The 16,958-nt window shown below is 44.5% G+C and overlaps 1 protein-coding gene across 5 annotated transcripts in view; it reads right to left on the reverse strand.

Moving 5' to 3' along the window:
- The window catches only part of LOC139764548 (adenylate cyclase type 2-like), a 59,689-nt gene that overhangs the window by 34,153 nt on the left and 8,578 nt on the right, over positions 1–16,958 (reverse strand). The window contains exons 1-3 of one of the 5 annotated variants that reach the window (XM_071691308.1): positions 14,247–14,462; positions 12,140–12,228; positions 11,575–12,101 (exon numbers count right to left, since the gene is read on the reverse strand). The exons of 1 other annotated variant lie outside the window; for it this stretch is intronic. In XM_071691308.1, the coding sequence (XP_071547409.1) occupies positions 11,575–11,618 (44 nt within the window). In that variant the 5' untranslated portion in view covers positions 11,619–12,101; positions 12,140–12,228; positions 14,247–14,462. Of the gene's footprint in view, positions 1–11,574; positions 12,229–14,151; positions 14,463–16,958 lie in introns of those variants that run through there. 3 more of the 5 variants (XM_071691306.1, XM_071691309.1, XM_071691305.1) reach the window with 3 other exon arrangements.

Here is a 16,958-nt window from a genome sequence, read left to right on the forward strand (position 1 = left end):
TATGGCGTTACATAGAAAAAATACCATTAGTAACACCTGAACTCTAAGATTATGTAATAGTAATGTCCGTGTGATTAATATCACTATATCACTTGTTATGTAATAATTAAAAAATGATTCTCTCCCATCTGTTCTTACGTAAAAGATGTGCAAGCCACCTAGCAGTTCACGGTGCGAACCGTACATCTGTCGCAATAGAAGCTTCATGAGTTTGTTTGAAGTTTTCTCGCGTATGGAGCAGAGAGCAAATGAACAGTTCGAGTGAATTCGTGAAGCATTGAATATATTTGAAGGAGGCCTTCAGCGACTTAGATCAGGAAATCTGCGATGTATGACTTCAGTGCATGAACAATTACTATTAAATGTCCAGGCTTAAAGTCCCCATAATTGATTCGACTCCTAGATGAAACTGTACCAAACCCTATGGCTCTGCCTCTCGAAGCAGAGTTAGATACAACTTCAATCAGGCGTGTCCCATTTTTTTGGGGGTTGTAAAGCAAAGAGGAGGAATAGATATATTGAAAAAGGCCATAATAACAGCCTCGGAATGGCGCTATTAAGATGATATGCTGAATAAAACACGACTCGGTGAATTAAAAATCAAACCTTGTTATAATTCAGTTCTTGATTGGCAAATTTCCGCACTGGTTCAAAAGAGAAAGATTTCATGAAGTTCACAAAATACATCAATGCCATCTATGTTTTAGAACTAAAATTACTTTTAAAAATGAGATTATCATATGAAATCAGAAGTAACTTATCTTTGATTTGATATACGTGACGTCTTATTCAGTGGAATGATATTTATTGTTTAGAATTTCTCAATTATAGTCATCTGACCCGTGCACCCAACCCCGCCTCTCTCTCTCTCACTCTCTCCCTTGATAGCAGGTGTCAGGTAACCACCGAGCAGCCAGGCAGGACTACTGTGACTGTCACGTCCCTCCCACTGGCCCTCGTTGCTGAATATCTCTGCCTCACATAGACGTGGGTTGTCGATCTCCAGTCAACAAACGCCTTTGGCATATTCTCGTAGGTGGGTACTTATACATACCGTGTTCTCTCTCTCTCTCTCTCTCTCTCTCTCTCTCTCTCTCTCTCTCTCTCTCTCTGTCAGCTGCCACTGAGGGATAATGAAATATCCGGCGCACTTTCTCATCTTTGCTTTTTTCTGGCTGGAAGTAGTTGATGTCGCACATAGGCAGAGTCTGTCGTTCATACCCCGCTGGGCCTCACAGGGCATCTGACGTGAAAGATCGTTGGATAGGACGCACACCTTTGTCTACCTGATGGAGAGATTGGGTTGGTTTTGGATTTGTTTACCTTTCTTAGCTGTATTCGTAATGGCTGTATGAGTGGCTAACAGTAGTTAGAGTAATGAGTGAAGGTGTGCGTTAACTGATGTGCATTTGAACCACTTGCTATAAAGATTCTCTGTCCAGTCTAGGAGGCTGAGCTCAGATTTACCAAAGCTGTGTTCTGACTCTGTAAGTTCACGTACCTAGGTCTTAGCTTTGGAAAGTGAACCATTTAACTATCGTTCAGTACATTTGTGGGTCATGTCTGAAGTGTAAATTACCCAACCATTGTTAGGTTATCGTTTTGACTTGCCAGGTGTCGCTATGTCCCGACGTTTACCAAGTTAGAAACTTTATTATAAGATTTCCCTATTTTCTGTCAAGGGCGATATGTTCAGCTGGTGACAATCGTTGCGCATAGACGAACTCCCGGCAAGAGAATGAAGGATAAGCAATTTTTTTTACCTTTTACCTTTTTAGATAAGGAATTGGTTAAAGTTACATGAAATGTCTGTCCGTTCGTTGGCCACACTCTTCTAACCACCTAGGTGTTCGTTGCATGTGTTTGAGTTATGGTACGTGCATCTGTGTACGTAAGATGCTGACTTTCATTTCATCGTGGCGTGGGTCATGCCTGCAGATGTGTTCGGGTATTGTGTGGTGTGCTCGAGGATGACGCTCGATCACAATGTGTTGTTCTTGTTCAGTGAAGTTGCGGAACGACTGAACCAGTTGATCGCCTCGCCAGGTGGGCTTCAGTGAACGCTTCCACTCATTGACTCAATTGTGTACTTATTACCAGTTATTGATAAAAATCTAATTCTTATAATCTGATAATACATTATTTTATAGGGTTTGATCGGCATCTTTATAAGAATCTTTTCTTCGAGCATGCGTAGCAAACACTTTTTCAAGAATGTTCAGACTGAGCATTGGTTCAGTTGGCGATGAATGACTAGTTACGTATATATAAAGCCTGGGCGTATGCCAGGAGGACAAGGGCCGTATATGCCGTAAAAAACATTTAATAGTCTTTAGAATTATCTTGGAATGTCCATCATATGGATTCCAGATCCTTCATACATCAATTTGAAATATGTATTCGCTTTTTGTATAGCAAACTCCCAAATCTTAAACTCTGGCAAATAGACTCTGCCCACCAGTCAAGACAATGGGCTATACATAGCTTCGTTCGGGTATATATTGGAGGACTGTTTACGACTGTTCATTGGATCGTATGTTTCCGTCGCGGTTCTAGTAGTTGCATCTTAATTTCATCTGTTCTAGGAAGGTCATTTACAGCGATTACGCCCTCGCCACAGTTTGGCCGTCAGAGGGTCTTGCGGAAAGTGTTTACAAATTAATTCTGAGGCCACATTCCAAGTAAACTTGCAGACACAGAATTGCATTGACGACAGATATACCTCCTTGAAGGTGCGATTCTCGGGTATGATGGCCTGGCTCTTGGTATAACTCGACGATCAGGTACCCCTTCGTGCTCAAGGTTCTGAACGTCTTGCTCTACACTATATTTGTTGCCTCGAGCTTCCCTACACTCAGAGCCATCAGTTGTGACTGAGGGTGGGGTCATCGTCACCCTCCCTGCCTACAGCAGTGACGGGGAGGGGATTGTTCAAAGATAAGTGCCTGTGTCTCTGGCGCCTCTCACGCCGTCTGATAAGTACGATTACCCTTTTTCCGTGGCTGTGTAGTCCCACGCTTTCTAAGCTTTCTCCCTCCTAACTGCTGGCGTCGAAGTCCCTCCTTAAAAGCATTTTAAGCACTGAAGTCTTGCGTACGATAGGCAGACGCTAGCGATCTGCAAGGAAACTAGTTTGCACACTGGACGGTAAAATTGCGGAAGATAATACGAGGAAAATGTGATAGGACGCGTTACACAACATATCAAGGTCGGACACTGAGACTTGTCTTACCGAAGCCTAACTACCACAGTGTCTGCTGCTTCACCTGCTAATAAGTTATGAAATCTTTGATTTATGAAGCAGAAGCAGAGGGTCGACATATTTTTTCTTTTCTATTATACATTAGTTACTTCAAGATTAACTGATGCTAGGATGTTTAGCTTTCCTTGTTCCCTGTCCGTGGTCGCCTTTACGGTGGGCAAAACCTGACTAGGATAGGTGGTTGGGGATGTCGACCCTTCGCCCTCTGTTGTCCTCCACAGCGCCACCATCGCTCACACACGCGGACAAGGTAAACATGATTGATTACGTTGGTAATCAAGTCAACATAAACAGGCATCGGTTGGTGGTGCGATTTTTCATTATCATTTCCCATCTCTTCCGACATGAAGCTGGAAAGGGGCTGTCCCTCGTGATTGTCTTCAACTTAACGTCTTACTGCTTGTGTTGAGAGCAATTTGTAATTTGGTTCGTGTAAAGACAGATGATATTAACCTATTCTTTGGCCTCGGGTCCTCTATGTGTTATCTATTGCTGTGCTTACGATAAGATAGATTTGCCAGGTCTTCAGGTTAACACTGTTTTGATCATCATACAGCCTCCTGACGCAGGTGACAACACTGTTAGGTCCAGTAGTGTGATGGGGTGTGAAGTGGTTTCCAGTGTTGATGTTGATCTGGAAGGCTGTCCTTCAGGTTCCTCCGAGGCTGGAAGACGTTGAAGGAGACCAATGACAAACGACTGGTACACTTGAACGTTAAATTGCTGAATAACTCATTCATTGTTGCCCAGTTCTTGTTAACATCTCCCTTCAATATAACTTGTAATGCAGTTCAATCACTAAACCCCAGTCCCTAGACCTATTGTACACTGTGTCCTCTTTTGCGCCGCTATCCACAGGGTATGTCGAAGTGCACAATAAATTAGTCTCCGTAGAAAACATAACAATTCTCCCTGGCCTTCAGAGCTGCTGCGTTCACTGCTCTTTTATCTCTCTCAGTCCTTTTGTGTCTGTCAGTCTGTCTATGCTTTACACGTTAAACCTTCTTGCTTTCTCCATTATCTCCTCTCACTTTCCCCATACTCCCACTTTAACTCCTCTTATTTCATCTCCATACTTTCTCTTCTTTTCCCCGAAGTATCTCATCGTCCACCTCATCTCTTCCCTCAGCAGCTCCTCTGTCCTTCAGGCGTCGTGAGATGGTTTAGACTGGTTGGGTGTTTACGTGGCGGGACGTACCCTACGCCATCTTTCGTATACATAACCCACCGGTGGGTTGACCTTACCTATAAACGTCTTCACACCATAGACAAACCTCTCTTTACGCAAGAACTTTTGAAATCTTTAAAAGATAATGTGAACTGCTACCAAGCCAAAAGTTACATTAAAAAACTGTGGACTATTCATTGTTATTATTCCTCCGTCTTAACCAGAAGAGAAAGGTCGTATAATTGATCAACAGCGTCTAAATCACGACTGGCGTTGGTTACAGAGCACTGTATGACTATGATACAGAATATTAGTGTAAATGACGAATACAAAGGAATTCAAACAACAAGGTACCACTAGGTCTTCTCGAGGCTATTTGTGATAATTGAATGAGATCGGAAACGGATATTATAGTAACGGAAGAAAAACATACGAAAGGATTTAATGAGAGATGAGCCGTAAAGATGCATGACACTAAGGAGGCGCAAATGAATATCAGTCGTGAACTTAGTGTTTATCAAGTCTGTTCTTATCGTGTCTGTGGAGCGTCTTTCAACCACTCTAATTTTGAACGAGGCTATAAAAATAGCAGCACATCGTTATCTGTGAATCAACAAATGGGACGTGGACTGACAATTATTGCAATAGTGCAACACGATCAGAACAGCAATAGTCAACCGAAATTGCATTAGCAACGACAACAGGGACGGAATCTTGATCGGGAATGAGAGAAGACGAACCAGTTCAGCACCAAAGTAAATTACAGCCGCAAAACATTTAGCAGTTAACAGCCAAGAATAGCAGGAGGAGAGGAAAGGGAGCCCCTCACACCAGCATCCTGGAGAGGAGAGACAGCCCCGCTAGCAGCAGCAGGAGAGAGAGAGAGAGAGAGAGAGAGAGAGAGACCCCACCAGCAGAAGGTACGGGGTGGCGGGTCTCAGGCTACGAGACCTTCCTCTCATTACATAATTGGGTGATGGGGCGTGAGATGTGTTGCCCTTATCGCAATATGCGCTCCCTTGCCCTCCGTACTTGCGTGGCTTGTATGTTGCCCTGCCGCCCTGTCTCGTATAGCTTATCCAGTGTTTTGCTTCGTCACTCTTATACCTTGCCCTAGTACTTGTATAACTCGCCCAATACCTGCCTTGTCACTGGTAAAGCTCCTCCTATGCCTTGCTTTGCTGCACATGTTCCCGCTCCACCTTGTTCACCTATTGTTAATTCCACTGTACTTTGATTAGCTATACTTCTAAAGCTAACTTCGCTGTACTTTTCCCTACTATACCTTGCTTAGTTATACTTTACCCTGGTGTACAGGCTAGCTTCACTGTATCTTACCCTACTGTACCTTGCTCATGGGGATGGTCTGCTCATTACCCACGGGGTTCCGGATACAGAGTCTTATCTTTATTATGAGGATATGATTAAAAAGTTGATAGGTACGGATCCTAGGATAAACAGGACTGGTTGGCTGAACACGTTGCCTCTGAAGGATAGCTCATTATTTTCCCCAAGATAAACAAGAGCGGACCCAGACTACAAGTTTATTATTTGGAAAATAAAAAGAACTGTGTGTGTGTGTGTGTGTGTGCGTATTACCCGTAAATGAAATTTTAGGGTTGAGGAAGATGTTGTTTGAGTCTCTCTTCCTTCTGCGAGAAGTTTATCATGAAAGTGGTTTTAAGTAAACAAGTGAAGTCGTCCGACTCTACCATGTGGACCTTTTCACGACAGATTCCTGTGTGCCACAACTGTGCCGCAGATTCAAACAAAATTAAAGACATTTTTGCCGTCCTATGTTCCTGCCGACCGTACAACCTATTCTTAGAATTCAGTAAAGTCTTTGAGTCTGTAAGGCCACACTTTATCCTATGGAAATTACAGTCGGTTCGAAGTTACTGTTGGCAGCTGTACCCATGTCTGCCGTAGCTTGCCAACAGTTAATTTGGTGTTTGTATATATTCTTGGTTTTCACCTAACACTTGCTCCTTCCGCTTCTGACACATAGATCCTCTTAGTCTTTCTTCGTTCATCCTTTCCAAATAACCCATTTCTTAAGAATCTTTCAAAGTTTCAACACAATCTGGTCAATTCTCTGTTCTTACGCTGCATTTTCCTCCTACACAGTCGACCACCTGACACTACATATTATCTTCTTGATTTTTCATTTGCAACAAGTCCTCGTTTTCCCGCCCTTTTGCACTCGGTGCCCAAGACTGACTTTCAGTCATAGACCACCGCTGGGATTACTATACCTTCAGACATTCCCTTCTTCGCCCCCTGGACCCCTGTCCTTCACCTTATAACATTACATTTGTTCACATTATTTCTCTGCTTCACTTTACACTCACACACACACACGCCTCGAAACCCTCTCGCCAGCTTCTGCAGTTTCCCCTCTGGACTCCGTCACTAAAGCCGTATCAGCCATAGTGACATCACACGCTCTTGATGCAAACCCAACTTCACGCGTTACCACTCAACCTCCTCCTTTCCTACTCGCATGATTTCTCGTTGAAACTCCTCGCTGCATTTAGTAGCTTTCCTCCTGCAACATATATTCGTTGCATCTTCCACAAGGCATCTCTGTCAACCATATCGTATGTCATGTGCCACATACAAAACTAGTATAGATGACGAATCGACATTCCTAGGAATCCTCCACCGGTAAAGGATGACTTTGCGGCACATCCAACCTTAAGAAATAATGTTGTGGAGACTTTGAAATTTACAATTCTGGGAATTTACTGGAGAAGTTGCACACGTGAGGGAGGGAATACCGGCTGGTGGCCACATCCGCTCTGGGGTTATCAACAAAAGCGGAGGTGTGAGGAAGGGGCCAGACTTAACATCCCAGACGCGCACTGACTATATCCCTCGGGTCTGGGACGGTTTGCAGCCTCGCTACATGACCTGACGCTACTCTCCTAACTGTTCCTTCACGTCCTTGGCAATTATCTGTTTCTTAAGAATCTTTCAAGGTTTACACACACACACACACACACGTTGATATTGTTTCTGTTAAGTAGCTTTACAGTATTAGCAACATTTGTGTTTGGGTGTGTGTGTGTTACCGGTCTCCGCCTGCTCGTGGTTATACACATGTATATACATACACGTCCACACACGCCCATATACATACCTATACATTTCAACGTATACATGTATATACATACACACATATACACATGTACATACTTCATCCTTGCTGCCTTTATTCATTCACGTCGCCACCCCGCCACACCTGAAATGACACCCCCCTTCACACACACACACACACGCGCGAGGTAGCCCTAGGAAAGGACAACAAAGGCCACATTTGTTCACACTCGGTCTCTAGCTGTCATGTATAAAGCACCGAAACCACAGCTCCCTTTCAACATCCAGGCCCCACAAAACCTTCCATGGTTTAACCCGGACGCTTCACATGCCCTGGTTCAATCCACTGACAGCACGTTGACCCCGGTATACCACATCGTTCCAGTTCACTCTATTCCTTGCACGCCATTCACCTTCCTGCATGTTCAGGCCCCGATCGCTCAAAATCTTTTTCACTCCATCCTTCCACCTCCAATTTGATCTCCCTCTTCATCTTGTTCCCTCCAACTCTGACACATATATCCTCTTTGTCAATCTTTCCTCACTCCTTCTCTCATGCGGGAAATGGCGAATAGTTTGAAAGAGAAAAGATATATATATATATATATATATATATATATATATATATATATATATATATATATATATATATATAATATTAGAATATTGTTCCATTTGCTTTTGGATGTCGGTTAACGCAATTTCGACAGGTGTTGCTGTAGCATAATTGGATTCAACAAGAAAATGAAACAGTAGATGAATATATAATTGATGAATAGGAGGACTGATGAATGGTGAACGTACGGTCCGTTTATTTTCGTCTCGCACTGGTGGAGGGAAGAATGGCCAGCGGGGGACCAATGGTTACATAAGAGAGGCGAACATACGTACTGAGCCGGTGAGCTAGGAGTGTGGGGTACCTCCCTACCGACCCTCCTTGTGTACTCGGCCGCTTTGGTGTCGCTGCATCGTCATGATGACTCTTCGCTCACAGGTCTCCATCCTTGGGACAGTGATATTACAGCTGAGTTACCGCCAAACCTTATCCTCTCTCTCTCTCTCTCTCTCTCTCTCTCTCTCTCTCTCTCTCTCTCTCTCTCTCTCTCTCTCTCTCCGAATATTCTCATTTCGTGCTTTTGGCAAATTTTGAAATTCTTCCGGTGAGTTCCGACTCCAGAACATTCGAACCCTGAAAAGTACGTATCTTAGGACCTCGTCTTGTGTACTCCTTTTATCACTACAGGATCCTATTACTGCCATAGGACTGATAACCTCGATGATGATCAGCAGGTCTTGTGTTGTCTGGCTTCCCCATGTATGGTGGTGGCGGTCGAGGCTATAGGAGGGCATGGGGAAGGTGTGGTTGGAAATGAAAGCGTAATTACTGACGCTGGGATGGAGGTGTTCCCTGTCAGTGGGCGGCGCCATGGCTGGCCGTACCTGGTCGTATTTACCTGTCGCCCACCACTTGCTGTTTGTTAGTAAACATCGACAACAAACTCTACAGGTATGATGTTTATGAAGCGTAGCACTCAGGGGTATCATAAATAGCTTCTCCTTTTTGAGGATTATGCTTTTAAGTTATTTATTACAGTATTTCTAATCCCTTGAGCACGACTGTACGACCGTTGAAGTACGACGGCCTTTAAGCCAACCCTTAGGGATCAGGTTGGGTCAAAGGCTAGTTCATGACCCCCAAGGGTCGCAACGTCATTCTCAAAGGGTAATGCTAAAGGGCGTTGTTGTGGCATAGGGTGCGAAATTTGAACTGCCGTGGTAAATAAACTTTATCCCCTTGATATCCTGTACGTGAGGCGTGATAGGAACGGTGACACAAGGGTGACGTGGTGACGAGGCTACAAAACTACCGCCTCTCGAAGGCAGTAGCGCCTCAGTCGCCAACCCTGGAGGCCATTGTGCAGCGCGCCACCATCAACAGCCTGATATACTCGGCTGATTACCTGCTCTTTTCTTCCCTCGGGTGTGTGACGCCACCACCGTTGTGGTTCTGCCTTTACTCCTCCACCACCAACGTCCTCTCCACCGTAAACTTGCTGTCCTCCATACGCCCTCGTACTCCGCGTCTCGTGTAAACCTTTCCTACACCTGCCACTGCCCTTGTACACCTTCCACATACCAGTACACTCACGTTTGTCATTCGGAGCGGGAATCCCTCTCCTCCAGATCTGAAGATCCCAGAGCTTATGTTATTGATTAATAAACAGATGATTTTTGGAAACCTGTTTTGACCACCTCGTTCAAAACTTCAGGTGACGATCCACGATATTTCTACGCTAGAGTGTGTTTCTTTTTTGGTCGCCCGGCTCTGTGGGTGTTGACAGAGTGGGTGGGGTGGATGGGTCGGTGTGTAAATAGGTCGAATACCCAAAGGAAAACATGACCAGTCTGTGTGTGTGTGTGTGTGTGTGTGTGTGTGTGTGTGTGTTGGTGTATTTGTCCTGCTGGTGTGGCTCCGTACGAGGACGTGTGATGGTGTACTATTGTTTATCACCTTTTGTCGGTATTAGAAGCGCGCGCGCGCACACACACACACACACACACACACAGGCACACCTCGAGGCTGGTCGATGAATGGGTACCTGGCTTAGGCTTGGGTGTGTGTGTATAAACATGTACACATACGAACTCACGGAGTTAAGAAATGGTGAACACGTGTAAAACTCAACCTGTAACACACAAATAACACACACACATACACACGTACGGTTTAACCCCTTGAGCACGACAATATATGGTCATTGAGCACGACGTTACGACCTTTGATTTCGTTATACTTACTGTTGTCTCTCATTATCTTTTTTTAACGAAGGTTTCTGGCCATACCCGCGTCTGATGGGAAGGGAAAGTTAAAATGCCAGGTCTAACCTGTTGGTGCTCAATTTTGCTGTTCGTCTTTGTGTCACACATATCAAGTGCCTCAGCCATAAACAGGATCTACAGACAGTGATGAACCTTAACACAAAACTTCTCTTTCAAAGACGCCAGAACCAACACCCCCAGAAAAAAGAAACAAAAAAAAACGGGCATTTGCTAAACCTAACGAAACTGTCCGCCATCTTGTCCATTGTCTCCGGCGATGTGCATTTTGCTGTCGCTTTGACTGAATCGCAGGGCAAAAATTTGCATGCCGAGATATAATTTGTCTTTATATATATATATATATATATATATATATATATATATATATATCTATATATCTATATATATATATATATATATATATATATATATATATATATATATATATATATAAAGATATAGATATGGAAGTGCCATAAAGTATGCACGCAAGAATTGTGGATGATACATGTATGAAGACATCATCACTACATAATGTTTAGACATATTTCAAGCATGGCATACACCTGGTAGTAGCATATGAACTATCGGTCTCCATTATAGTAATAAAAGAGGTATGTGGACTACAATACACTCCAGCAACCTTGGAATGTAACATCCCATTTTCTTTGACCTTGATAAGTCGTGTAGGATTTATGTACCTGAGGTGTACGATTCCTGTTCTTTCTGTGTTATACTTTATTGGTAACTTCTCTCCCTACGTGATTATATATATATATATATATATATATATATATATATATATATATATATATATATATATATATATATATATATATATAAGACGATCATATATCGTGCTTGGGTTATAAACAAAGGTGACATGATATTGTATATCTTCAGATAATAGTAGCTGTCTTAAGCTATCAGTGGCAAGTGTAATAAGCGACGACCCAGTCTGTCTTACCTGGCGATGATTCTGTCTGTCTCACGTCATCACAGTAATGATGATGATGGTGACTGTCTCGCCTGATGATGATGCTGTCTGTCTTACGTGATAATGATGTTGATATCTTACTTGATGATGATGATGATGATGTCAGTCTTGCATGATGATAATGATGTTGTCTGACATGGTAATGATGATGATGATGATGTTTTGATGATGACTGTCTGACCTGATCGTGATGATGATGATGAAGTCGACACTGCCGCCCAGGCTTACCTGCTGACGATCCTGGGTATGTTAAAGGTAACGCAGGCAGCCATGGTGGTGGTGGTGGGTTGGGGGGGGTTGTTTTTTTTTGGGGGGATGGAGGTCGATCGACGGTGCCCTAGACGTCCTCGGCTCAGCTCTGCCGCCACCGTTGGCGCGTCATCAGTCCGTCTTCACGATGAACCATCGTTGAAAACCTCAGCCGGAGACACCAACGTATTTTTCACGTTTGAAGAACGACTCGTTTTCTGTGGTTTGCCTGCGATCTGATTTGCGTTCATGCATCATGCGCGTTTTCTTTTAGTTCGGTATATAATTACTGTAGGATTTAACGTCTTTTCTGGACTATATTCATCGAATTAATTCTTCATATTTTTTCCTGTTTAAAAGACTTTTGCATCACCATTGGTGGTCATCACTTTTACGTACGGTCACCATCACCACTGGTGGTCATCACTTTTGTAAGGGGTCACCATCACCACCACTGGAGGTTATCACTTTTGTAAGGGGTCACCATCACCTCTGGTGGTTATCACCTTTGTAACGGGTCACCATCACCACTGGTGGTTATCACTTTTGCAAGGGGGTCATTGCAAGGGGTCATTATCACTGGTGGTTATCACTTTACAGGTGGTCATCACCTGGATCGAATATTATTTTCCTCTGAAATAATAAACTATTTCAGTTTCCTGCCCGCCCCCAAAAAATATTGTATAAACGTGAAAAATACTGAACGATCATATATATATATATATATATATATATATATATATATATATATATATATATATATATATAATTTTTTTTCACTTTCGCAGTTATCTGCTTTAACCATGTAGCGCCAAGACCAGAAGAAATGATCTCTATCGCCTCCACTTTCTATGTAATGCACAGGAACCTGAGGCCATTATCCACAGCTATTACGAGTCTTTGCAGTAACGTCAAACCGCTAATAAGACTAATGAGGGTGAGGATGCACTTAAGCCCTGGGCTTGGTAGTGAGAGCGAAAATGTCCTTAAATTGTCTCTTCCCTTTAAATGTAGTATTCTTAGTGTCCTCCGCGTTCACCCGTTTTCTTCTCTTACCCTCTCTCTCTCTCTCTCTCTCTCTCTCTCTCTCTCTCTCTCTCTCTCTCTCTCTCTCTCTCTCTCTCTCTCCACATTGTCTTCCATTCATCTTTCCTTCATATTTTTCTTTACCGATTTCCCGTCCATCCACTCTTTTTTTCCCCTCCAAGCCTTGAGACATCCCTCAACTCGGTCATTCCCTCCTTCTGTGGACACTATACCTGCCTCGTAACCCTCACAGCAGCTGTACCCCTCCCAGTCTGGGAAAAATTGACTAAAGTTAGGCTAGAACTCGTCTTATGATGCTCAACTCACTGGCGTCTCGGGGACACAGAGGCGCGGCAGATGCTGTCGACGAAACCCAAGCATTGCTGCCCTTGAGTCCGTTTAAATCATTACCTAGATGTATAATCGTTATGATTTTGTTTTGTAATGTGAGTTTTAGAATCGTAATGTTTTCCGTACATTCCTCTATTGAGATATAATTTATTGTAATGTTATATTGCTGGTTAATTTACACCGTGATGAATACGTAAGATTATGTCATCAAATATACTGTTTTCAGTCTAACGGATAAGCACAAACGCATTGTTTCCAGTCTAACGGATAAGCACAAACGCATTGTTTCCAGTCTAACGGATAAGCAAACTCTAGGAATCTAGACTTGACTGATGATTTCATTCAGGGACGCCCTTCCACCTCTAATCAGACCCGATAGCCGTACTACCTCGTGTCATGTCACCGCCAAATGAGGAGAGCACGATTACCACTACATCACTAGACCCAGACGAGTATATCAGAACTCTTTGTTCTGTGTTTCAAAATGTAAAGTACGGCAGATGGTATCGAATAATTCTTTGGTTGTGTGGACAGTAGTTATCACTGGTAGAAACAACTGTGACCCTGTTGGAATGTTGTGTGTGTGTGTGTGTGTGTGTGTGTGTGTGTGCGCCAGTGTTGGCTGGTGTTTGCTCCTGCACCGCTTCTGATGGATGCGTTCCTGGTGATCTATCCTCTTCACTCTCCCCAATAAAGTAATATCTCGTGCGAGTTTTGATTTTAATCTTGCATGATCCACTTACATAACAGTCCAGATTCGTTTTCACCAGTGGCCTTTATGATCAGATTCCTCCGCATAATAGACTAGTTTATTTTATAATTCTGCTCCAGTGTTGTTGTCTTGAATCCTATCCTCTCGCTCCTTCTCTATTGCCTTGTTATCCCGGCATCTACAGCAACAGGCTCGCCTCGTATCTCACCCTCGCCCCCCAGCGTCTGTCATGATAACAAGCAGATGAGAGGTATCCAACCCCGCTCGCTCGCCCATCTTCATCAATCCTATCCCAAGCCGCTGTCCTGGTAAGATCTTCCCTTCAAGTTTCCCCCTTTTCTTACTGGCGGTAGCGCATCGTCTGTCCTTAACGTTCGTCGTGTTTGCCACACAAAGACCACTTTATACACGGTCACTTGAAATCATTAGTGACACTAGATAAGAAAGTGTTTTATCAGGCCACTCACTGTCCCTGCTGGTTACATAAAGCATCTGCAGTGTCCCTCTGGGTTACGGTGTATGTATTTTGTAACATCGGCCCAGGTCCACCATGCCCCCTGACCTGTCAGATTCATCTGTCAGGGACGGACGTGTCAGCTGCCGCGGCAGGGACGACTTGAAGGACTTCGGCTTGCTGCTAAATGCTTATGCCCGAGGGTTCGTTGGTGCACGGATCACCGCACGTTTGGTTGTTTAAGGTTGTCCGTGCGGGCACGTGAGGTACGGCGACACGGTGCCTCCCTCCACCTCCGTCGCGGATGCCGACCAAGTACGCACTGTCGCCACTATCACGGCCGCACCTGCGGCACCCTCCCTCCCACGTGCGCCTTGCCTCCCGCTCCATCGCAAGACTGGCTGGACTTGCTCGCGCCACCACCCACACTTTACTCAAAATGATCCCAGGGAAGGTTACGATCCCTCCATAAATACGACAGATTACGTCTTCCCGATATCGCCAGTTAGTTTACTGCACACCAACTCCTCCCACACACTTGCTCATCCCGTGAGCGGTGGCGCGAAAAGGATTACAGACGTCACGAAGCGTCTTTGTCAGATTCCAGTGGCTAGAATATTGACATAAGCTGCAGCATAGTTCATTACCTAAACTTATTGTCTTCCCATACAGTAGACACGCCTGCTTGTTGTAGATATTGGATATGATCTAAAAATTTTGATGATCTCGTCATCAACATAAGGTGTTATGCCATTTCTAGCGGGTTGTGTTTCGACCTATTCCTGAAAGGTTCTGTTTTCTTCATCGCAATCTAGAGGACACCTATAGATAGCAAGTTTGCTTAGAAGGCATGAATATGGAAGATGTGAGAAAAAAACCAAACAAAGACGACTGAGAGAGGAAGAATATTTGATAATGTCCTCTGGTCATGTATCCAAACTGTAGACTAACACACAGAACTCTTTAAGTCTCCCCCCCCCACTTCGGCCTCTTGTTCTAGCGTCTCCCTGTTTATAACGGCCAGCAAATGCCTAGCAACAAACGAGATTAGTACCCTACTGTGTTTTATATTCGTATAGTAGGGAATGGGAGGGAGTACTGATAACATGATAATACACAACAACATAATCTCTGTCGGAGATGGTTTATCTGTGTAACTCTCAACCAAATGATGGAACACGGTTGACATGGCAGGGTTGGGAGAGGCAGAGTCCCTGAGGCTAGAGCAGGAGGAGGGTCTCCGCCACAGTGAAGCTGTCGTGCGAGGAACTGTCATGGACGCATGACGTCAAACCTCGTCGCTCGTGTGTTCAGTGCTTGACTGGTGAGCCTCCTATCAAGACTTCCTCAGGTTTGCTCTCCACCAATACCGCCGTCACCACCACCACCACCATCATTCACCCTCCCTCTCAACCGTAACGCCATCACCCAGCAATCTTCGCCATCAGGACTGTCGTCATTGTAGTCCCCGGATGTTTTAAGAGTGAGTCGCAAGGACGTCAACAGGCCATCCGGCAAGCGATTACCGGGGCAACGCCCGCCCCGGCTGGGGCGTCTGTTAGCGTCCGTCTGTCTGTTTGTTTGTCAGCATCATTAGTCCAGTGGTGGACGATCGTCCTGATTTGAGCTTGGTGCAACTATTGCCCCTGCTGTTATCCTAGCTTGGTGATGTAAGGTTCGCATGTCGGGAATTCCAAGTTTGGTTAACAGTTTGAGCTGGATGGTGTATCCCGTCAGCACGACGTCACGACCCTTGATCAAGACGGTATAACCCTTGGATATGATGACCTGAACGTGAGGGATCTTCATTGTTCAGGCCATCGTACCCAGTGGTCGTATTGTTGTGCTCAAGTGTCGCACCATAGTGCTTAGAGATGGTACAGTCTTGCTTAAGGATCGTACCGTCCTACCCCATGTGGGGCAAAATAAAGCTTCGTGATAAGCAGAAAGACTTCATCAGTCATCCACACAAGAGAGCCATGCCTGTAGTCCGTCTTGGACAACCAGATGCAGGCAGGTGTTCATCCCTGCAGTAAACACAGACACTGTTGACACCATTACCAGGAACGTAGCTGCGTGCGGCCCACTCAATATACTGCCTCGGCCAGTGTGTTGGTAGGCACCCAGGCCGTCTAGAAGGCCACTGTTTGACACCTCGTTCTTTCGCGAACCTCCCACCCATAGCCAGGCTCACCTACGACCGAATCATAGGCCATGTTCAGAGTGCTACTAGAGCAGAAACAGCCTTCACTCTAAAGGATTTTAATGTTTTATCTCCATAAACGTATATATATACCTTCCCTTCTGTGGGGCTCCCGCGAGGGCGTGGTGGTGTGGGCCCATTGAGGAAGGGAAGGGGGCGGTCGCAGAGAGAGAGAGGTCCATGTCGACAGCGGAGATTCTGGGATGAGCGCATCTCCTCTCATTGTCCTCGTCTGGTCCTCGTCCCTGGCAAGCTGGTCCTCTTTGTCCACGACGTGGCTTCAAGTGGGCTTCACCCGCTACTCTCTCTCTCTCTCTTTCATATATATATATATATATATATATATATATATATATATATATATATATATATATATATATATATATATATATATATATATCGTGTTGCCTCGTCCGGATAAACTGCCATTTCTCGTTGATGAAACCTGTTGGGCAACCGCTGGTACGGTCATAGTCCCTGTAATAATGATCTGGAAGGCTTGCTTGGTCATTTCCTGGATCTGTCTCGGTATTTACCATCATAATCCACTGTATTTGCCACGATATCCCGGGCAGAGGTAATAGATAAGCTCATGGATTGCTCCAGGGTACATGTAC

This window comes from Panulirus ornatus, chromosome 50, assembly GCF_036320965.1.
Source record: "Panulirus ornatus isolate Po-2019 chromosome 50, ASM3632096v1, whole genome shotgun sequence".
NCBI lineage: Eukaryota > Metazoa > Arthropoda > Malacostraca > Decapoda > Palinuridae > Panulirus > Panulirus ornatus.